Source organism: Macaca fascicularis, chromosome 12 (assembly GCF_037993035.2).
Source record: "Macaca fascicularis isolate 582-1 chromosome 12, T2T-MFA8v1.1".
NCBI classification, from domain to species: domain Eukaryota; kingdom Metazoa; phylum Chordata; class Mammalia; order Primates; family Cercopithecidae; genus Macaca; species Macaca fascicularis.
Window position 1 is genome coordinate 68706269 of NC_088386.1, and position 24090 is coordinate 68730358.

At 37.5% G+C, this 24090-nt stretch overlaps 1 protein-coding gene across 7 annotated transcripts in view; it reads left to right on the forward strand.

Moving 5' to 3' along the window:
• Positions 1-24090, forward strand: part of MAP3K20 (mitogen-activated protein kinase kinase kinase 20) — a 193658-nt gene that overhangs the window by 95460 nt on the left and 74108 nt on the right. For all 7 annotated transcript variants that reach the window (XM_065525653.2, XM_005573500.5, XM_074009468.1 and 4 more), the window contains 5 exons: positions 1044-1131; positions 10618-10719; positions 15753-15818; positions 19358-19386; positions 19502-19639. In XM_065525653.2, the coding sequence (XP_065381725.1) occupies positions 1044-1131; positions 10618-10719; positions 15753-15818; positions 19358-19386; positions 19502-19639 (423 nt within the window). The remainder of the gene's footprint in view (positions 1-1043; positions 1132-10617; positions 10720-15752; positions 15819-19357; positions 19387-19501; positions 19640-24090) is intronic.

Sequence of the window (24090 nt, forward strand, 5' to 3'; positions counted from 1 at the left end):
AAACTAGCCGGGTGAGGTGGCGGGCGCCTGTAGTCCCAGCTACTCGGGAGGCTGAGGCAGGAGAATGGTCTAAACCCGGGAGGCGGAGCTTGCAGTGAGCTGAGATCCGGCCACTGCACCCCAGCCTGGGCGACAGAGCAAGACTCTGTCTCAAAAAAAAAAAAAAAATGTATAAATATGGCCTCCTATCAAATCACCACTGAAAGTCAAGAATCTACCTATAAGTTTGTAGTACCTTGCATACAGAAGGAGAACAATAATATATTTTGAATAAATGATTAGATAAATAAGTGGGTATTATCTGAATCGATTCCATTAACATTTTAAAATCCCTAACTTAATTTTGACTCATCTAACCAACAGAAGTTCAGTCTGGCTGTAGCCTCTCAGAACAGACATTTTGCAAAATATATATAGTTGACTATTAGGAAGAGGACCTTCACTGTAAATAAATGGGGTATCTCTTCAGTCATTCTCCTCCATTATCAGTCAGGTGGGCTTGGAGTAAACACCTCTCTTATCGCTTCTTCAACCCCATTTTCTTTCTAAATTTTCAGAAAGCTTCAGTAGAAATGTTTAAACTTTCAAGAAAGACAACTGTAGCAGAATTACATACTGGTTGGGCACATATACATCTTTGTAAATGTACGTAAAAGAAAACTAAGACCAGGCGTGGTAGCTCACACCTGTAATCCCAGCACTTTGGCAGGCCAAGGTGGGAGGATTGCTTGAGCCCAAGAGTTCGAGATCAGCCTGGACAACATAGACCCCATCTCTAAAAAAAAATAAATAATAAATTTAATTAGCTGAGTGTAGTGGTATGTGCCTGTAGTCCCAGCTACTTGGGAGACTGAGGCAGGAGAATTACTTGAGCCCAGGAGGCCAAGGCTGCAGTGAGCCAAGATCACACCACTGCACTCTAGCCTGGGCAACAGAGCAAGATCCTAGCTCAAAAAAAAAAAAAAAATGAGTAGGAAGCCTGTTTTATTCTACTATTATAAATGTGAAATTTTATGCAACTTTGCATTTTATTTTTCGTACAGGCAGAAATACTCAGTGTCCTCAGTCACAGAAACATCATCCAGTTTTATGGAGTAATTCTTGAACCTCCCAACTATGGCATTGTCACAGGTAAGAACTCAGTATTTGACTTCTTTCTTTTTCCAGTTACCTAGCTTTAGATTCCTTAATATGCTAAAATGCTTAATATTAGGTTCAATCATGAATTGTGTGTTACTGTCAGATGTCACTTTTGTTGCTATAAAGCATTAATAAAACTGATTATATCAATATAATTAAGAATAGTGTTTCCACTTCTACCCATGTTTAATTGTGCTAATTATATCTGCGTAAATGCTATTTAAATGCACTTGCAGCTGCAATACCAATATTTCAAGGTGCCGTTTAACTAAAATTTCATTTAATTAGCTGAAATGAGAGATGTTTTTTGTAACTCTGTGACCTTTTATAAATTAAGATTTCTTGAGCTATTCATGTTGTAATTCTTTGCAAGGCATTTTAATCCCATTAGAGCATTCTTTCTTCAAGGTCTCTGACATGGGAACAATATTTGTCAGGTTTGGTCAACTAAGTTGGTAATGACCTTGATCTAAATTATCATATAATTTGGAGCAGCAGTTTGTAACTGACAGACATACCCTTTCTAAAAAGGAGCACATAGAAAGTTTTGCCACATGAAAATACAGAGAGACACATATCTTTAATACTTTATGCTCATATTTGTATAATCCACTGAATAGCTTGTAGGTCTACAATGACTCGGTTTTACAACAAATAACTTTGATCTCTATCTTGGCAATTCTTTGATTAAAACAAAGTCAAACAAGAAAACCTTAAAATATTAGCCATATCTTCTCCCACGATAGAGGTGAGAACCTGGATTGTCTTTATAGAAAATAACAACAAAACACCCCTCAACAAAAAGGATTGTATTAAGTACTTTCTATAAATTATCTCATCTAATACTTACAGTAATCCTATGACATAGATAAAATAATTTCTATTTTACTAGTAAGAAACTACATCTCTAACTTAAGCAACTTTCCCATGGTCACCTAGCTAGTGGTAGAACCAAAGCACTATAAATTCCTCAAGCTGATTCTCCACAGAAGCTCCTCTTCTATGCAAGCTAGGTTCTGGAAAGCTGTGAGCTGACTGGTTCTTAAACTCAGAGAGACATGGTTGCTGTTATTCCATCTTCTGGCAGCAGGTAGTTTAACATGCTTTTACTCTTAGTAGCATTTTAACCTAAGTTCTTAAGTGGAGGGACTTTTTTCCCCAATTCACTGCCTTTAGATCTGTGACTGAAATGGGGCATGTAGCAATTTTTATCTTGAGTCTATATTTCCTATAAATGTAAATACCCAAGAATGGAGTATATTGTTGGTGAGGGGGGAGGTAACCATACCTCACGTTTTAAGTCAGATTTCTTTTTTTTTATTTATTTATTTTTTTGAGACGGAGTCTCGCTCTGTCGCCCGGGGTGGAGTGCAGTGGCCGGATCTCAGCTCACTGCAAGCTCTGCCTCCCAGGTTTACGCCATTCTCCTGCCTCAGCCTCCTGTGTAGCTGGGACTACAGGCGCCCACCACCTCGCCCGGCTAGTTTTTTTTTTGTATTTTTTAGTAGAGACGGGGTTTCACCGTGTTAGCCAGGATGGTCTTGATCTCCTGACCTCGTGATCCACCCGTCTCGGCCTCCCAAAGTGCTGGGATTACAGGCTTGAGCCACCGCGCCCGGCTTAAGTCAGATTTCTGATTTAAAGTTAAACCTTTCTTTGTCAACCCATATACCATGTGGCTCCTTTTTTCTGTGTCTATTGTATCTACTTTTTTTTTAACTAGTTATATTTACTTTTTAAATCTGAATCCAGTGTTCTGATCCTCGTTTGTGGCTGATATTATTCCTCCCTAAGAAAGTGTGATACTCCCAAGAGATTAGAAATTGTTTCTTGTTATATACTCTTGATGTTTAATGCTTTTTGAAAATATTTTTGGCCAACTAATGAGCTATTCATGAAGTGTTCTAGTTTCTTGAGGTGAGGGTGAATGGAAAAAAGGGGATTTGAGTGGTGATATGAAATTATTTTTCCAAGAGTTTACTCTGAGTAGGAAGATATGAAACATTCTTAGCCAGCATATTTCCTCTAGGTCACCTCATCTAAAAGAGGGAGAAATAATCCAAGAAGTTCGCTTTCATTCAGCATTTGTATCACACTAACCAGTCCTTTATTTCATTCATCCCTTTAGCATTCTCTACTCATACTTGCAACTACCAAATTATTTAGTTAAATTGATTGTTTTTTTATGGATCCATATCTCTCTCTCTGTAGAGCCAGTAAGAAAGCAACTGTTAACATTAAACATAAGAATTAAAACAACACAAGTTTCAGATTATGAGGTAGTAGTAGATTGTGAATTTATAGCTCTTATTGACCTATGAGATTGATTATTAAAGAGACCTGTTAGATGAGTTTTAGTGTTTTGAATGTATTGATTTGATATGATTATCTTTGTTCCTAGAGATATTAGTTTTAATTAACTAAGTGCTATTTATGTGAGCCTTTCAACCTACCATCTACGGCTATGCTCTGTGCGTGGGTAGTAGAAAATATGACAACTGAGCCCAGTTTGGGAGTGAAGAGATCACATGGATTAGTGATGATGACACTTACTCTGCCACTGGAAATGAGCACAAATAAGTCTTAGTATGAGGCGGTTAAGAGAGAAGCAAAGATAGGCAGGAAAACTGACCTTGATCACCCAGCCCCAGCCAGATACCCCTCTGTGAACCTCATCGTATTTATCAAATGGTGGAGGCTCTGAAGGAGGAAGCTTGGATGGCTTGAATCCATTCAATTTGAGGTAGTTTTTTTGTTTTTTTTTTTGTTTTTTTTTTTTTAAATAGAAAAGGTTGTTGCAGCAGGCAGCTGTTGTCATTCATGCTGAGGGCTTGAAAGAATTATTTATCAGAGTGGTGGAATGGAATGAGCAATGGAATGGGAATTGTGAGATGTGAGATCTTGTCTTGATTCTGCCAGAGCTTCATAGATGGGTCACTGATGATCTCTCTCTGTCTGTTTTCTCATGTGAATGAAGGGACTAGAATACATGATCTCTGGGTGAGAGTATGTATGTATGTGTATAGTTGTGCATGTGTGTTTGCTGAAACTTTTTATCACAGACATATAAAACCTGCTAATCAGGGGACCTGGGGAAGAGACTAAGAGGCAGCTGCCAATTTATTTCCCATCGAAGGGAAATGAACATCTTTCTCCCAGATCTACAAAGAAATGGGGTGACAAGAAACTCAGACTCCAAAGCCAAAAGAAACAATAATGGATCATCTTTTCTTTTTTTCTTTTTCTTTTCTTTTTTTTTTTTTTTTTTTTTTTTTGAGACGGAGTCTTGCTCTGTTGCCAGGCAGCAGTGGTACGAACTGGGCTCACTGCAACCTCCACCTCCTGGGTTCAAGCAATTCTCCTGCCTCAGCCTCCTGAGTAGTTGGGACTACAGGTGTGCGCCACCACGCCCGGCTAATTTTTGTGTTTTTAGTAGAGACGGGGCTTCACCATGTTGGCCAGGATGGTCTCGATCTCTGACCTCATGATCTGCCTACCTCAGCCTCCCAAAGTGCTGGGATTACAGGTGTGAGCCACCACGCCCGACCTGGATCATCTTTTCTTTGATCTTTGGAAACCTCTTCATTCTGTACTACTCCCATTATTTTATTTCTCTGTGTGTGTGTGTGTGTGTGTGTGTGTGTGTGTGTGTGTGTGTGTGTGTGTGTAAAACATAAATACATGAGGGCAGGGGGAGTTCCTGGGAGATGAAGGAAGGAGTTGTTAGGTACCAGACCATGTAGCTCTTTTGCAGCAAGCCAGATTGGAGAGGAACCCACACCCAAAGTATCTGGTAATCTAAGAGTAAAAAAAGGGTGGCAGACTGGGTCCCAGGGTTCCAGAGAGAAGTGATTTAGGATCCCAGATGCCTGGAAGTTGCTCTTTGTTGTCAGGGGCTGATCTCACCTCTTAAGTTACCTGTTCTGCGTTAGCCTCTGTTACTTCTCTAAGAGAGGAGACTAGTTCTGCATCATTTCTCAGCAGGCCCAAATTCTCATTCAACCCAGCCAAGGAAAACATACTAATTTTTAAGTGCCCAATCTCATTTCCCTTAACTTGATCTTGATTTATTTTAAGCACAAATACATCTAATTTGCATGTTTTGATATTGTGCTGGTCTTTTTTTATTAGTCAATTAGAGACACGTGTCACATTTTGTTGTAACACGTTTCAGACATTTGCGTAAATTTATTTATTCTATTAGTTATAATCTAAATTAAGCTTGGTCTTGGTGACATTACAAAGAGATTTCATGGTAATGGTTTTGTTCCAACAAAACTGATATTATGTTTACATTTTTCGAAGCCAGCTATTGTCACCGTAAAACTCAAAGGAAATGTTTGCTTAATGTGGTTCTTAATGACTTTAAAAAAAAAGAAACAAATGCTTTATACTAAAATCCAGTAAACTACTATCTTCAGAGAAGTGGTTTGAAAAGCATGTGACCATATGTGTATATAGTGAGTCCACAATTTCCAGTGGGAAAACCAAAAGGATGAAAGAATTGAATGCTTATTTAAAATAGTTAATATGTTAGTTTAGCTATCCACATACCTAAAGATGATATTTTATATGAAATAAAGGTAATAATATTGCCTTTCTTGCAACTTCAGTCATGAAACCATTTTATTTAATGATGTATCTTTTTTATTATACTTTAAGTTCTGGGATACCTGTGCAGAACGTGCAGGTTTGTTACATAGGTATACACGTGCCATGGTGGTTGCTGCACCCATCAACCCATCATCTACATTAGGTATTTTTCCTAATGCTCTCCCTTCCCTAGCATTAAATAAACCCCCCCCCACAAGCCCCGGTGTGTGATATTCCCCTTTCTGTGTCCATGTGTTCTCATTGTTCAACTCCCACTTATGAGTGAGAACATGTGGTGTTTGGTTTTCTGTTCCTATGTTAGTTTGCTGAGAATGATGGTTTCCAGTTTCATCCATGTCCCTGCAAAGGACATTAACTCATCCTTTTTGTGACTGCATAGTATTCCATGGTGTGTATGTGCCACATTTTCTTTATCCAGTCTGTCATTGATGGGCATTTGGGTTGATTCCAAGTCATTGTTATTGTGAATAGTGCTGCAATAAACATACGTGTGTGTATGTCTTTATAGTAGAATGATTTATACTCCTTTGGGTATATACCCAGTAATGGGATTGCTGGGTCAAATGGTATTCCATGTCTTCATCATCATTAGAATGACTTTTTAAAGTTAACATGGTTTTTGGAGTAGTGTCTTAACTATAGTATAAGATGTTTGAAGTATCATGGTTTGGGGAATCTCTGTATAATACTATCTCTGGATATTTATCTCAAGCTACAAGTACTCAATGGCATAACATTAGGATTGTTGAATATTTTAGTCCCGTATGGTATATTTATAATCGTAACTGACTGCTTTTCAAAGTGATCTTTAGAAGGCTCGTTTTCAGTGACATCCCGCAGTTGGAATTGAGTTATAGTTCCAGGAATAATTGGCTCTGTGTTAAATTTTGTTACCCTTCCCTTATTCCCTCCCTCCCTTTTGTCTTATTCTTATAGGTGACCTTTATAAGCTTTGAAAAACTGGCTTTGATTGAGATCATCTCAGACTTATATATTTTTCCCTAAACAGTGTTTTGTTGTTCAAATAAAGTAATGGAGAGAGCATCTTAAAATATGAGGGATTTTAGAAGTTCCTGAATATAAGTTGACTCGTTCTTTTCTTAGGTATAATTTTACAGGACTACAGTTGCCATCTTTGTAATATGCACATGACTGTTTCAAGTGTAAACATATTTATCTTAAGAACTGTGTCGTGCCTAAGAGCCATTCGTAGGGTGCCGCTTGTCTGTAAACTGGCCTACTTGTCCTTATGAATAATGAGGGCTGACTAAACTTGATTGAAACGTGAGGAACTTTGTGTTTGTAAAAATTAGCAGTGTTTCTTATTTCAAGGGTTTTATGGCATTCTCTTGCTTATTCTATTAAACCTTTTATTCTTTAAACCTTACAGTGGGCCATATGTATGAAGTTTATAAAGTATTAATGATCTTAACCAAAACAAGAAAAAAAATTCCAAACGGTTCCCACTTCTGTACTGTTTTATCATCTCAAAAGTTTAAATAAGATGTTCTGCTGCCATTGTTTTTTTTACTGTTCACTGTATTAGCACTTTCTCTGATGTGCTTTGGAGGCTGATCGATGAATTTCTTAGACATTTTGCTGGAATCAGTTTAAGGGTGTCTGACTAGATGGTGAACAGTAGACTGAGAGAATCTTCAAGTGACCACGTCATTGTTTTCTTGCTGTCTTTACTTGGTGATTAAGATACAATTCTTTTTAAAACCAAATGGCACTGGTTATCATATTTCCCAAATCAGAAATCTATTTTAGTTAATATTTTAAAGAAATACAAAGCCATAGCAAAAACCAATGTTATTTTTACTACAGAGTGTTAATGGATGTAAAGAGGTTAGCGAGACATAGTGTTTAATTAATGATGTTTATTTTCACTATATTTAATGAGTAGTACTTTTATCTCCTTTAAAGAAAAATAATGTTTATTGGTTAAAGGTAAGAAATGATAGACACCAATTTAATTTCAACATCTTTGACTATATTATAGACATTTACATATTTATGGTTTGGAAGATTTGATGTTGTCAAGAGGGCACTTCTCCCCATAATGATCTATAAATTCCACGCAATTCCTATCCAAATCCCAGCAGACTTTTTTTTAGAAATTAATAAGCCAATCCTAAAATGTATGTGGTAATGCAAAATAGTCAAACCAATTTTGAGAAAGAACCAACTTTGAGGACTTAGATTGCCTCATTTCAAAACTTACAAATCTGTAGTAATCAACCTAATACAATATTGGCATAATATCTACAGGGATGTAGACCAAAGGAACACAGTTAAAAGTCTAGGGAAAAAGCCTTACATTGATTGGCAATTGATTTTCATCAAAGATGCCAAGACAGTTAAGTAGGTGAAAGACAGTCTTTGATCGTTGAGACAATTAGAAATTCGTATGCCAGGGCCAGGTGCAGTGGCTCACGCCTGTAATTCCAGCACTGGGGAAGGCTGAGGCGAGAGGATCACTAGAGCCCAGGAGTTCAAGACCAGCCTGAGCAACATGGCAAAATCCCGTCTGTACAAAAAAAATTAGCTAGCGTGGTGATGTGCACCTGTAGTCCCAGCTACTAGAGAGGCTGAGGTGGGAGGATTGCTTGAGCCCAGGAGGTTGAGGCTTGCGGTGAGCCAAGAGTGTGCCACTGCACTCAAGCCTAGGCAACAGAGTGAGACCTTGTCTCAAAAATAAATTCATATGCCAAAGAAAAATTAGAGCCACACCTCAGACCACACATAAAAATGAACTCAAAATGGATCATAAGCCTAAGTATAAGGGTTAAACTATAAACTCTTAAAAATAGGAGAAAATCTTCATGCAGAGAGGGTTAGGCAGAGAGTTCTTACAAATGATACCAAAAGCACAGCCATAAAAGAAAGTTGATAAATTGGAATTTATAAAAATTAACAATTTCTGCTCTTTGAAAGATGATCTCAAGTGAATGAAAAGACAAATGACAAACTGGGAAAAAATATTTGCAAATCATATATATGACAGAGGACTTGTATCTAAAACTAAAAAAAAATATTAGAACTCAATAAAACAACCCAACGTAAAAATGGACAAAAGATTTTAATAGTCATTTTGCTTAAAAATATATAAAAGGGGCTAATAGGCACATAAAAAGATGCCCAACTTCGTCAGTCACTAGGGAAATGCAAATTAAAAGCTCTGTGAGATACCACTAGTGTTATACCCACTACAATGGCCATAATCAAAACAACAGACAGTACTCCTGGGCACAGTCACATGCACCTGTAATCCCAGCTACTTGTGAGGCAGAGGGTGGCAGGGAAGGACTGCTTGACAACAGGAGTTTGAAGTTTGAGGTTAGCCTGGGCACCATAGCAAGACCCTTTTCTCAAAAAAAAAAAAAGACAATATCAAATGTTGGTGAGGATGTGGAGAAACTGAAACCCTCATACATTGCTGGCAGGAATATAAAAATAGTACAGCCTCTTTGGAAAACAGATTGATAGTTTCTTTAAAAGTTAGACATAAACTTACCATATGGCCCTGCAATATCAGTCCTGAAATCTACCCAAGAAAAATTAACATATTTACATACATAGACATCTACACAAATGTTCATAGGAGTATTATTCGTAATAGCCAAAAACTGGGAACAATCCAAATATCTATCAACTGGGGACTGAATAAATCAAATGTAGTATATCTGTACAACAGAATAGTATTCAGCAATAAAACTGAATGAAGTCTTCTTGTACGCTTACCATTTGAGTGAACTTAGAAAACATTATGCGGCCAGGCACAGTGGCTTAAGCCTATGATCCCAGCACTTTGGGAGGCTGAGACAGGTAGGATTGCTTGAGCTCAGGAGTTTGAGATTAGCCTAGACTACATAGCAAGACCTCATCTCTACTGAAAAAAAAAAAAAAAAAAATCAGCCTCAGCATGGTGGTGTGTGCCTGTAGTCCCAGCTACTTGGGAGGCTGAGGTGGGAGGATTGCTTGAGCCTGGGAGGTGGAGGCCACAGTGAGCCAAGGTCAAGGCTGCAATAAGCTGTGATCACACCACTGCAGTCCAACCTGGGCAACAGAACGAGACCCTGACTCCAAAAAAATAGAAAGAAAAAAGACATTATGCTGAGGGAATGATGTCAGACACAAGGAACAATTTGTATGATTCTGTTTATATGAACTATCCAGAAAAGACACATTGGTAGAGAGAAGAAGCAGATTGTAGGGCTGGGGTGAGAGTGATGATTAACTGCAAACCGGCACAAGAGAACTGTTTGTAATGATGGAAAGGTTCTAAGACTGGATTGTGGTGGTGGTTGCCCAACTTTATGAATTTGCTAAAAATCATCCAATAATATACTTATTGCAGGTGAGTTTATGGTATGTAATTTATACTTCATTTTTAAAGGATTTTTCTCACTTTTTTGACCTTTTGTGCTTAAATTTTGAGAACTCTTCCAAGTCCTTATGCGGCAATGATTGATTTGTTTGCATTGTCATATAAGCTCTCTGATTTATGCATTTAATATCTATCTCATAAGAATAACAATTTTTAAAGAAATATCTATTTACATACATACCTTTGTTTCAAATTTATTCTTCCAACACCTCTTCGTGTTTCTCAGTTCCAGCTAAATGGCTTTTGATTCTCAACTGAAGTTTACTATTCATTGTATGTTACTGGTCTTGTGTTTGACAGATATTTTTCAGGATGACATTAACTTTTAGAAACCATAGCATGGAATAATTTTTTATATACTTTTGATATCTTTTGGTAAATTCTTTAATGTATTTTCTCAATGAAAATATAAAGCCTTATTTCTGAAATGTACCTTGATTTTAATTATATGCTTATCTTTCCTTTTAAAATAGAATATGCTTCTCTGGGATCACTCTATGATTACATTAACAGTAATAGAAGTGAGGAGATGGATATGGATCACATTATGACCTGGGCCACTGATGTAGCCAAAGGTAATAATATTTGGTATATTCTTACAGAATTGGTGGGGTGCATTTTCCCCTCCTGAAATGGGGACTTACCATCAGAAAATGTTTTATTCTGTCTTTAGATGTTCTTTTTTCAGACCAAAAGTAGTAAGAATTCCAAAGCTGATTGTACAGATAACATTTTGGGTCATTGCCTTTTCCACTCCTGAATTCCTTTTCTCTTTCTCTTTTCTCTACTTTATTTCTATCCATGAAATCTAGTTGTAGCTTCAGGGCAGACATGTTTGTCATGTTTTGTGATATTATAATTGACTAGCGTGCTTGACACATTAAATGGAAAAATCATAATTCTGTTGTTCTGAAAGTCTCTACTTAGACTCAGTATCCAGAAAACATTTATTGTAGAATTAGTTCTACTCATTTTGTGTATATAATATGCTAAAAATAGAAACCACTTGCAAAAAATAATTTTTATTTGTCCTGCCATCTAAAAGCAATTCAGATTTTATTTTACATTTAATGTAAACTTACTTAGGCATCGCTGTTGGAAATTAAATATTTTTAATACACCAAACCCCTAAACAAGGTCTTTTTTCTCATACATTCCTGCATAGACGAATGCTTTCTAAAGCAATTCAAACTTCATTTATTTTTATCTTTTTTTTTTCCATTTTCCTGACTGAACATTTCTGGGCTTTATTTATAACTGTCAGAGTTGCTTTGGAAACAACTTCATCTAAATAATGAACACTGATAGTTATATTTGTATTCTAGCAACCCCTACAAAGTGTGTCTGAATTTTCCTGGGGCAATTAACTCCTTTACATTTTACTACTCCATTCTCTACAAGCATCTCTTTACAAAGCAAATAGAACGTGATTTAGCACTCAGTAAGGGAAGCAACTCATGCGTTGATTTCACTGTGTGACTTCCAAAAGTAGTAGTGTTTCCTTTGGGGAATTGTCTATTTTAAGTTTCATCAACACCTACCAAATTCTTCAAATAGGGAAAGTGAAAAAAAATTTGAGTTTCATGCTGGATGCTGCTGCTGAATGATGCCTCATTACATTATAAAAATAATAAGCTCTGTGTTTAGGGTAGTGTACCTGAGACTTTAGCTATGTTAATTTGCTTAATTGTGTATTGATGCATCGGGCATCTCAAATCATGCGGAAACCTTCATATTCTTAAAGATATTTTCATGTAACATCGTAGAGACTTCTCTTCTTGTCAGTAGAACACAAGGACCAGCTCTCTGTAAGCAAGGTGATGTGCCTTGATTAGGAGCTGCCTGCAACATTGTGGAAATACCCTTCAATAATGTAAATGCATATGTAGGTAGTCCTTAACTTACAGCATATCACCTTACGTACATTTGCATTTAGGGTGCTCAGCCAGTTACAACCATGCCACTACTTATTGGCACTTAGAATAGATAGACAGCAAACAAATCAGCTAACATCAGTCACTCTGCTTCCTGCTGTGCTCTACTTAAGCATCCCTGGTTCCCAGTCTGGGAACCTCTTCTCCCTGCACCCCCTTAAGCGCATGCCACATCATCGCGAGTGAGGGGTAAGTCTCTTGGCTCCACATCAGCTGAGTCATTCTTGGTATTTTCTCGAGAGTGCTATTGCTCTGCATCAGAAGGCAAGGAAGAGAAGGAATAGAATTAGGTAGCAAACTGGACCTGGTGCAGTGGCTCACGCCTATAATCCCAGCACTTTGGGAGGCCGAGGTGGGTGGGTCTCTTGAGGCCAGGAATTTGAGGTCAGCCTGGCCAACAAGGCGAAACTCTGTCTCTACTAAAAATACAAAAAATTAGCTGGGCGTGGTGATGCACTACTCGCCTGTAGTCAACAACTTGGGAGGCTGAGGCACGAGAATCGCTCAAGCCCCAGAGGTTTGCAGTGAGCCAACATCAAGCCACTGCACTCCAGCCAGAGTGAGATTCAGTATAGAAAAAAAAAAAAAAAAAAAGAATTAGATAGCAAACTGGCACCAGAGTTAAAAATAAGGAAGGAGAGGCCAGGCGCGGTGGCTCACGCCTGTAATCTCAGCACTTTGGGAAGCCAGGGAAGGCGGATCACCTGAGGTCAGGAGTTTGAGACCAGCCTGACTATCATGGAGAAACCCCATTTCTACTAAAAATACAAAATTAGCTGGGCATGGTGGTGGCGCATGCCTGTAATCCCAGCTACTCGGGAGGCTAAGACAGAACAATCACTTGAACCCGGGAGGCAGAGGTTGTGGTGAGCCAAGATTGGGCCATTGCACTCCAGCCTGGGTGGCAGAGTGAGACTCCTTCTCAAAAAAAAAAAAAAAAAAAAAAAAAAATAGGGAAGGAGAGAATGGGATTGGGCCCCCGATGGTGTCCAAAACTGCAGATTAATAAAATCCCTTTTGCCTGTCTGGCTAATGTGTTTCACCTCAGGTGAGAAGAGTGAGGCAGAGAAGAGGCTTGTATGTTTATGGACACAAGTAATACTTAACATTTTAAAAATCCTTTAAAGATGGCCCAAAAAAAAACAAATCAGGGCTTTAGGAATGACTTCAGCTTTCTCTGATAAAGCTGTGTGTAGAACTTAAGAATTTAAGAGATTAAGTAGGAAGGCTTGATTTTTGTAGATTCTGTTTCAAATGCAGCTATGTACCTTTTGGGTTGACCTATGGTTGAATCCACTGGAGCAATGATATGTTGAGAAATCAAAAAATGAATAGTTTATTTTAAGTAAAGGTTGATTCATGTATTTTGAAATAGGCATTGCTCAGCATCATTGCTGTTGAGACAATATCTCCTCAAAGCAAAAAAGATTCTCTTCTTTCTGGATGTGAGGGTAAATGGAGGGTGGACCAGCAAGTATATCTGAAATCGCTGCAAGTCAATCAGCAATGCTTAAAAGGAACAAAAGCAGATAAACTCCAATCCAGTCTCAAAATGGTCACCACTCATTCCAATTCTCCCCAAAAGTCTCCTCAGTTATACCTGCCAACTCTTTTTCTTTTTCTTTTTTTCTTTTTCTTTTTTTTTTTTTTTTTGAGATGGAGTCTAGCTCTGTCACCCAGGCTGGAGTGCAGCGTCCGGATCTCAGCTCACCGCAAGCTCCGCCTCCCGGGTTTACGCCATTCTCCTGCCTCAGCCTCCAGAGTAGCTGGGACTACAGGCGCCCGCCACCTCGCCCGGCTAGTTTTTTGTATTTTTAGTAGAGACGGGGTTTCACCGTGTTAGCCAGGATGGTCTCGATCTCCTGACCTCGTGATCCGCCCATCTCGGCCTCCCAAAGTGCTGGGATTACAGGCTTGAGCCACCGCGCCCGGCCATATACCTGCCAACTCTTTTTCTAGGAAACCCTGAATGTACACCTGATGAAAGTATTTTTCAGCCTTCTTAATTGTTTGCAATAAAAATAAGGCAGAATTATAGATGGATCTACAAAAACATTAAATAGAATTTTATGTGAGTGTGATGACTATTGTTTATATGAAATATTATTTAAATGTGTACTATGCACTGTACACAAAAACTTTATGGTACTTTTTGCTTATGATAATCTGCCATGAGGAAGAAAAGTGCCTATATTTAAAGCTTTTGTATTTGAGTCTTGTTTTTTGAAATCCTTACTTGTCAGCAAGTGTAGAAACTATCTCTACCAGTAATAGTAATTATACAGTTCCTACCTGAAAAATTATTAAGGAATTTGATTCTAAAGCAAGACAGAGGTAACTGTGAAATCCAGTCATATAGATTATTAAATGCTACCCAAGTTGTAGCTATTGAATTTTTGCAGTTTGAGGGATGTAGAACTTCGTATCAGAAGAGAAATTTCCTTTATCCCAGTTACATCTTATCTAAGATCACATAATTACTAATACTTGTGTTAACTTGACTCTTTTCAGTAATATCATTCGGTGATATCATTAAAAGGCAAGAGTTTAAATTTTTTTATTTTCTTTGTCCTTTCACGATTCTTCAATATACAATAATTAGTAGAAGAAGAAGAGATTTTAAAATTAACCTCTATAAAATTAAAATGTTCTATACACTTTAAAAAGCCAAAGCCTCTTATTAAATTATTTTCAATGTATTGTTCATTTTAAAAAGAAACCTGTTTGATTTGGAGGTGAGGGGGAGGCTGTTTCTGCCATTATTTAGAAAAGACAACTTGAGAAATAAAGAAGATATATTTTAGTAGAAAATCATCCTTTTTTTATTCTAAAGGGGTAGACAGTACATAAATACAGAAAGGGTCAAAAACTGCTAAGGTGGTAACCATAAAATATGTCTTTAAAGTATAATTTTTGACTCAAAATAATAAAACTCTGAAAAGTTTATATATACCCAATATACTGAAGTAATTGGATTTACATCCTAAATATGATGGAAAGAATTTTGGAGTATGTTGAAATACAGATTATCTCAAAGATTTATCCTTGTGAAAGGAATGAAATATTTTGTAACTACTGTATACTTTTTTATCTGAAGATCATAAAATTATTTACTAACCATAACTAACCCTCCCAGTTCTCCCCACTGCTACTCCACATCCACTCCCAGGTCTTGTTGGAATGGGTACTGAGAAAATAAGCCAAGCTGCAGCTGGGTAACCATAGACATCCGGAACTTTGGTAACTGGACATCAGAATCTGCAGCTGGGTAACCGCAGACAACCAGATGAAAACCGCAAATTTTACTCAGAACTTTGGCAGATTTAGAAGGTAGTTGGTAGTGGAATACCTTAGTCATGGAGCACTCCTTTCAGTGGTTACTGTACTATTTTCACGCAGACTGCAGAAAATTAAGGTGTCTTTATTAGGTATTTTAAGAAGTTAGCTTTACCCACAGTCAAATTCCTAATCTCTAAGAGATTAAAGTTTATAAATTTGACTTCACATATACATGTTACTAATGTAGATATATTCTCTTCTCATTTTATCAGTCATGGAAGAATAAGACATGTGAATTAGTTTCTGCTCTTGAGTTCTTTGAAAAACTATGAAAGGTAATACTGATGTAATGTTGAAAAATATTAATAGGCCTTTCTTTCTTCTTGTGTGAAAAGGAATGCACTATTTACATATGGAGGCTCCTGTCAAGGTGATTCACAGAGACCTCAAGTCAAGAAACGGTAATGTAGTTATGTTTTTATTTTATCTATTTTATTACAAATTATATACACTTGCATGTAGAAATGAGCATCATGCTTTTACATATCTTTTGTAACCTACTATTGGACTCACTGCTGATACCATGGAAGCCTTTCTACTGTCAATAAATAACAAAATCCTTGATATTATTTGAGGAAGCTGCACAGCATTTCACTGTATAAATATAGCCCAGAATGTGGACATTTGAATTGTTTACATTTTTTCTCTGATAAGAAATGTTGGGCTTACTATTTCAGCCAAATTTTTCAAGGCATCCCTAATTATTTCCCTAGAACCATTTTCTAAAAGAGATACTGCTGTGTCAAAGTGTGCAGTCATATATTTTTAGTCTTCTATTTTTAGGTGGCTTTGTGCACTATCAATTTTGAATTTTGTTCTTGTTGCGTCTGAATTGCATGGTGTAAATTGTTTGTGCCAGTCCTGCCTGTATTACCTGGAGTAGGGTGCAAAATGAGCCACATGTTTGGAAGTTTGGAAAGTAAAGGCTCTCTTTTTCTTCTTTCTCTTCTTCTGTACTTTCTAAAGTTTATTTATGGCCCTGTATTTTATAATTTGGAGGGTGAGCATTTTAAAATAACTTGCAGGATTAGACATTACCTTCAAGGAGGAGTGGTAACAGAATGCTTCTTCCGCTATGTCACTTCAGAGTTATCTGAGAAAGGCAGTAGGGTTATAGAACTAGCTAAACACCAGAGTTTGCTACTATTTTGAATACCCTCGTATCAATTAATTATTTACATGCTTTCTAAATGCTCCCTTTCAGCAAGGAGGAAGAGAACTCTCTGTTTTTAGGAGATCTTTAATTAAAATGAGTATATGCTAATAGTGTGATCCTTAGAACAGGTAGTGATGACAAGTAGTGGAAGAGGACCAGGGAATGAATCGATCAGGTACCCTTGCACATGCCCCAGGACTGTGACGTTTGTGTGTGTGAGTGTGTGTGTGTTTAGCAGGGGGTGAAGAGATGGGGGTGGGGAGGGAAGTTATCGGGACCTGCCACTCATCAGTAGTCCAGGTTGGCCCACCAATTTAACCCTGTCTGATTGTCCTTTCCTCTTCTAGGCTATCACACATTCTTTGGTTCTTCTTAGACATAAGCTTCCTGGAACTAAGCACTTTTGATATATGGTCAGCTAACAGGAAGTCATTAGGAAATAATCTAGACTATAGTAGAAAATATCAGTTTTATGAATTTGTAAATTTTCAGTTCATGCTCAGACTTTCAATTTAACTATATTGTTGGACTTCAGTATATCTTAAATCTTCTACAAAAGAGGAATGACTAACTAAATTATGGATGTATCCATGCTATCATTATGAAGACTATATAACAATGGAGAATGTCCCCATTTTAAAAAGTTACAGTTATATGTGTTACAGTTACTAAATAGAAAAACACATACACTCATATTGAAAGAATACAGAACTAACTTATAGCAATTCTTTTTCTCTTGGAAAGGTAACCAGAGTTTCACTTTCTGTGTTATGGTTTTTTTTTGTTTTTTTTTTGAGACGGAGTCTCGCTCTGTCGCCCAGGCTGGAGTGCAGTGGCCGGATCTCAGCTCACTGCAAGCTCCGCCTCCCGGGTTTACGCCATTCTCCCACCTCAGCCTCCCGAGTAGCTGGGACTACAGGCGCCCACCACCTCGCCCGGCTAATTTTTTGTATTTTTTAGTAGAGACGGGGTTTCACTGGGTTAGCCAGGATGGTCTCGATCTCCTGACCTCGTGATCCACCCGTCTTGGCCTCCCAAAGTGGTGTTATGTATTTTTATAGTGGCAGTTTTTCTAATGAGCACTTGTTAATCTTATAATGAGAAAGCTGAATATAAAATTAATAATATTTACATTTCTATTTATAAAAGTTTATAGCTTAATACTTATAGTATCAGGTTTACCCTGAGGCAATTTTCAAATGTTATATCATACAAAGCTCATTTTCCCTCCTTGGTAAAATCATCGGTAACTCGTAAATATTGATCATCTATCATGTTCAAGGCACTGCACGGTTTACAAAAGAAACATCTGAAACAGTTCTTCAGAACTGTATCCTTGGACTCATCTCCTCTTATGCTCTGATCCCTGCACTCCCATAAAAGCCCTATTTGCATGTTAACACTCGAAAACAGATCTCAACTTCAAAATTATATATCTATCTGCTGATTAGACACATCCACATAGATATTTGTTAAGACCCTAAAATATATTATATCCAAATTAATCTTTTCATTTTCTCGCTACCCCAAAAAAATCATCCCTGCATTTCCTTTACCAAGTGGCAGTACTGTTTGCCCAAGCCAGAAATGAGATAAATAGTAGTTACTGTTTAAATCCAGAGCTCCTATTCTAACCATTAATCTGTATTGGTTCTTTATCTGATTTTATCCTTGAGTTCTCTTCCTTCTCCCCCAATAACCAGCCATTCATCAAGCCTAGGTGATCCTACATCGCAAACATTTTTTGACTCGGTCAACTTTTCTCCTGTCCTTTGCCACTGCCTTAGTACAGGCGTCCTCATCTGTCTCCTGGACCACAAAACCTTGAGTGCAAAGTGATCCCCTTGCCTCCAGGTCTATTCTTCTCTGACATAGTCTCCCCTCTGCACCTTTGCTCATTTCATTCCTCCACATAAAATTGTTCGTTGGCTTTCTCTTTCTCACAAGGGCTTTTCTTGACCTGGCCCCTACCTTCCAAAATTGCCATGCCTTTTTTGTCTGCTCCTGAGTTTTTGCATAGACTCTCTCTTCTGCCTAGGAAACTACTTTCCTCCCTCAGCTCTCCTCTTTCTGGTTAGCTCCTGTGTTTTTCAGGTTTTAGCATAAGCATCATTTCTTACAGGAAACTTCATCTGACCTCCCTTGACATAGATATCATTGTTCTTTGGCTCTATAGTTTGTTTGTTTCTCTCATCATGGAATCTATCCCACTTTGTTGTAGATGTTTATTTAATTGTCTCTCTGATAAGAATATAAACCCCCTGAGAGCAAAGACAGTGCCAGACTTGCTCACACACATAGTACGTGGCCTTACCCACAGTAGCCTCAGCAAATATTTATTAAATGAATGAATGTATGAGCAAGTGAATGAATGAATATTCTCTCCACCTTTAACAAAAATCACTCAGTTGGGAGGAAACCCTACATATAATACGAAGTAGTAAAGCTAATGACTACCTCAGTGTCACATTGGCAGTATACGGGCAGAACCCAGGTAAAAATTTGGTTCTCCTAACTACTACTAATTTGTGCCTTTCTTATTGGACAGTACTGCATTTAGATAAAATAAATGTCTCAGAAGCCTTTTTAATCAGTACCTGATGGAATTAAGTTTTTGTTTTAATGTCAGCCCCCTTTTGCAGAATCCTCAATGCTGTAAATACATTGATTTCACCTTTCGTAATCCCATATTGAAGACAGAAATAGAAGTTTATGGTTTTTTCAGTAGAAAACAGCTCAAACCAATTAGATGATTGTCATAATTTATCCTTTTTTCTTTTTTAGTTGTTATAGCTGCTGATGGAGTATTGAAGGTAGGACTACTTCTTTCACTTTAAAAATTGTTAATTTCAGATGTAGATTTTTGTAACTAATAATTCCTTAATTAGCCAATAAGTAGAAAGTTGATACTGATTCCTGTCTCCTCAGATTTGTGACTTTGGTGCCTCTCGGTTCCATAACCATACAACACACATGTCCTTGGTTGGAACTTTCCCATGGATGGCTCCAGAAGTTATCCAAAGTCTCCCTGTGTCAGAAACTTGTGACACATATTCCTACGGTGTGGTGAGTTCATTTCTCATTTCTTGTTTACTAAAGGAAATACAAAAAGCAAACACTCTAGAGAAGAGGAGAGATACAGTTTAACATGGTTTTATTTTTATTTGAGACTGTACTGCTGGTGGAATGCCTGAAGCAGCACCACTGGAGAACGCTTCCTAGTTGCCAAAATGTTTAATCATTTTTAATCATCAGAGTTATTTTGTCCTGTGTTGAGAAGAAACCAACACCACTTACAAGCAACAAATTAAATGGAACCCGAGATAGTGTTGGGCTCCACTTTGCCTGAGAATTATTTTTTGCAGGGTGGTAATGTGACTGTAGACTATCTCTGTAATTTCAATGGAAATGTGGATCATTTGGAACAGGACTTCATTGTAATGGATTACTTAAACAGTATAAAATCACCAATAGATCTGCCAAGCGAGTTAATTACCAGGAAACTTTTGAGTCTCAACTATTAAACTGATTGATCAATTTCTGAAAGTCCAGAAGAAAATGCACTTAGCACTTACCAGATGACCTTGTCCATGTCTGCTGCCAGTCTTAGAGTAGCAGTGACTATCTGAAGCATGACTCTAAGACATTACATAAGAATCACAGCAGAACCACATAGAGAATTGACTAATGTGGGGGTGGAGTGCTCAAGGAATGGAGACCACAGGAATGAATCAGTTAAGGAGCAGAAGCTCCTGGAGGAGGAATTTGGAGATGGGCCATTTCCTGAGGAACAGGTTATACCTGCATTATCAGAGAGAAGGAAGTGAGGAGTGGGAGAGTTCTTTGCTGGAGGAAGGAATTCATTTGTTGCCTTTTGTTGAGGATAAACTTTTCCCTAAAATGTTATGTATTCTTTAAAAAGTCCAGAATAGTTTTGGAATTCCCTATCTTTACATCTCATACTGCCCTGCTGTTTATACTATTATACTGCCCTGCTATTTATACTATTACTTCCTAAAAGGGCATTTTCATAGTACTGGGTAAAGAAGCAGTCTGTTTTGGGTCCAAATCAGCATGTCTCTTCGTCCTGAACTTTGTGTTTTCTTACCGCAGGTGGTAGCCAGTGACACAAGAGGAGATTCACGTTGTCAGACCTGTTTTTTTTTCTTTATTCAGTCTCTAGGTATTTAATGCTGGCTTCACAGGTTTTGAACTTGTTTCAGTGACTAGCTCTTTCTAAATCATATCACATCCTACGTATACCAAGTTAATAAAGATTAATTTTGTTAGCTATTGACAAAAATCACTTCAAGAATGAAATATATGTTTTTGGCTGAAGGCTAGAATTTTAAAGGTCAGAAGGCAACAATAATATCAGGCTTAATACCTGATACCCAAAAAAAGAAAAAACATTAATACCTGATATCCCTTGATTCTGGATGTTTCTTAAGAATGAAGACTATAAGCTATTACAGACAGTGATCAAATATTTCTCATTGAAAAAAAGAAAAAACAAAATATAAGTTTCAGAGGAGACTAGCTTCTAAAACTAGTCTCCTATGTCAAATGTTACTACATTCTAACCACCATACATTCATCTGTGGGATATTCTGAAAATGGGGTATTTGTAGCAATTGAAGACTCTGTAAGATTGTTTTCTCTTGTGAAAGTACATTCCTTCATTTATAACCAAACGTTTATTTGAGTCACACACCATCTGAGGGTAATTTAAATTTTTCTTATCCTGCTTGTTGGGAATGGCGTCTCATTTTGTCCTGTAGAAATAGGAAAAAGCAAAGTTTTTCTAGAAAGGACCGGATAATATATTTTTTTGGCTTTGCGGGCCACTTACAGTCTCTGTTGCATAGTCTTCATAGATGCCATAGTTGGTTTTTTGTTTCTTACAACCCATCAAACATGAACAAGCCACTCTGTATTATGCAGCAGGCCATCGTTGCAGGCACCTCTACGGAGCAAGACGGCTTGGGAAGATGAGCAGCATGGCTTAGGAACATGGCTTGTTTAGTCACTGTTCCAGCTGACGGTACAGAGTGGCTCAGTAGGAGCCCAGCACTCCCACTCCTTTCATGTGCATGTGTGTATAAATGTATATAAACATGTATGTTGGTGTTCTATATATAGGTATGTTATATATATTTGTTATAGTTACTGTAGATGGTTATAGCTTTTAAATTGTTTGGCACATTTATATGAACTAGAAGACTTTTGAGGTTCATTTTTGCACTTATGAGTCCACACACATACAGTGCTTTTACTTTTAAAATTCTCCCCCAAGTCTTCGAATTTCCTTATCTCAAAAATTTTTGACCTTAAGACACAACTATACATAGAGTGAACTTTTGGTCTCAATATTATTTCATGTATGAAAACAAACTTTATGCTGCCTTCTTTCAAAGCCTTACAGTTGCCAGGGCTTTGGTGTGAAATGCACCCCTCTCCTTTTCCTGAGATGAAGTACAATCTTAGTACCAGTAGCCAAGCACAAATTCCTTTTCACACACAAACTGTAAAAGATGTTAAGAGGTGACTTCTGTTTGCAGAGCTTAGGATTTTTTTCCTGTATCATTTTAAAATCTCTTCATACATTCCACATTGACCCCATTTCTTAAACATAGTTTGAGTCAACCTTTCTGGAGCTGCACATTTTCAGTGTTTTTTATTAAAAATCTCTTCACTTAAGAAACTATGCACCACATTTCAGTAGAAGGGCTTGAACACGTCTCTTTGTGGATTAGCTTTTCTCTCTGCTTGTGTGCTGACCCTACCTTTGCTTGGTTCGGTTTGGTTTGGTTTTGGAGGGATTTAACAAACGCTTAACAAACCATCCTATCGAGTAATTTCACTTACTGAAATAAACTCAACCACCAGCCGCTGAGCATTTCCAGTGTTGCTCTGTATTTACACACTGGATGTTGCTCTGCAGAACCTGTCCGCCCCATCATGGGACGTGGAATATCAATTCTGCATTCAGGCTACAGCCTTCCCTTACGTGGTGGAAACAGAAATGCTACTTCAGCAAGTCTGTTTTAAAACAGCTTCTGCTGTGTGACTATCTTGAAGAGAAAGGTTTGCTTGGAATGCTGGTTTGCCTCTCAGATAGTTGTGTCAGTAAATCCATTCAGAAAAGTATACAGATGCTAATTTAATTATAAAGAAGAACTCAGGACTGTATATGTTGGTGCAAAAGCAATTGAAGTTTTGCCATTTAAAAGTAATGGCAAAAACTGCAATTACTTTTGCACCAACCTAGTATTTAATTCTGACCTCTTCTCATTCTGTTTGTTCTAAATAAACACCGTTAGTGAAAGAAAAAATACAAGGTATGCTTTCCAGCGACTTTTTATTTAAACAATCACAGATTTTTTTTTTTTTAATGAAGAAAGCATTATGTGTTCAAAGTAAATGTTATAGAAAAGAGCAGGTGAGGATAGTTGTTAAGGCTGGGACCATTTTAGTTTTAGAAGTTTGTGGTCCATAAACTTGGAAAATTATACCTATTTTAATTCAAAATGTGGTTATTTTGAATTTTTTATGTCTTTTCAAAAATAGGTGAGTAGCCAAGACTCCTTTGTCAGTAGGAGCATTTGTTTGCATTAAATATCCCATTGTTCACTGGGAGTCTGTTCTGTTCATTGAAACCCCCTCTGCACACAGCAGTCACACACAGATGAATAAGACCATTTAAAAAAAAGTTGTTTTTTTGAAATCCACCCAAAAAACTGCAATACATTTTTGGTTTTTGTTTTTCTAATTTTTTAGACTGCTGTAAGAATTTAGCCCCTACTACTTCTAAAACTACCAGCCCTCCCCAGGTTGATAAACCTTTGTTGCTTCTTAACAAATGGCAAGACTCACTAACCTTGTACTGCCTTAAAATAAATGTGCTGTGAATGCCAGAAGTGGATTTTATGATCCTTGCTCTTACGCTGGTAAACTTTGCTAGGCAGGCAATGGTTTCCCTCCATTTTATAAGAAATGAAATTTTTCTACCCTCTTATGAGAACTTCTCTTGGAGGACTGAACCAGGAAGAGTGTTTAGTACGTTATCCACAAAAAAAGGAAAAGCAAAAATCACTGAAAGAATAATTCTTCTGAGAACACAAGGCCTAGATATTCTTAAAAAAAAAAAAAAAGAAAAAAAGAAAAAAAGCTGTTCTAATGACAATGCAGAAAGGATTACCTTCTCAGAAGCCTCTCAGCCAAAACCAGCCTTGAAAACAGAGTGGCTGAAGAGACAGCATGGCTGCCTGGCTTGTCTGTGAGCACTGTTCCAGAACAAGCTGGGCTCAGGTAATGGCTTTCTATTGTTTGGAAAACAAAGGGCAGAAAAAGTACGCAGTCTTTTCCAAGTTTCTATTCTGTAAACTGAAAATAGAAATTTTCCTTGTGAGCATAGTTTAAATGTGAGGACGTCTCAATATAAAATGAGTCGGAAAATATTTTTAAGGTGAAAGATCACAATAATATTTGGCCTGAATCCCCATAACTGGTATTTT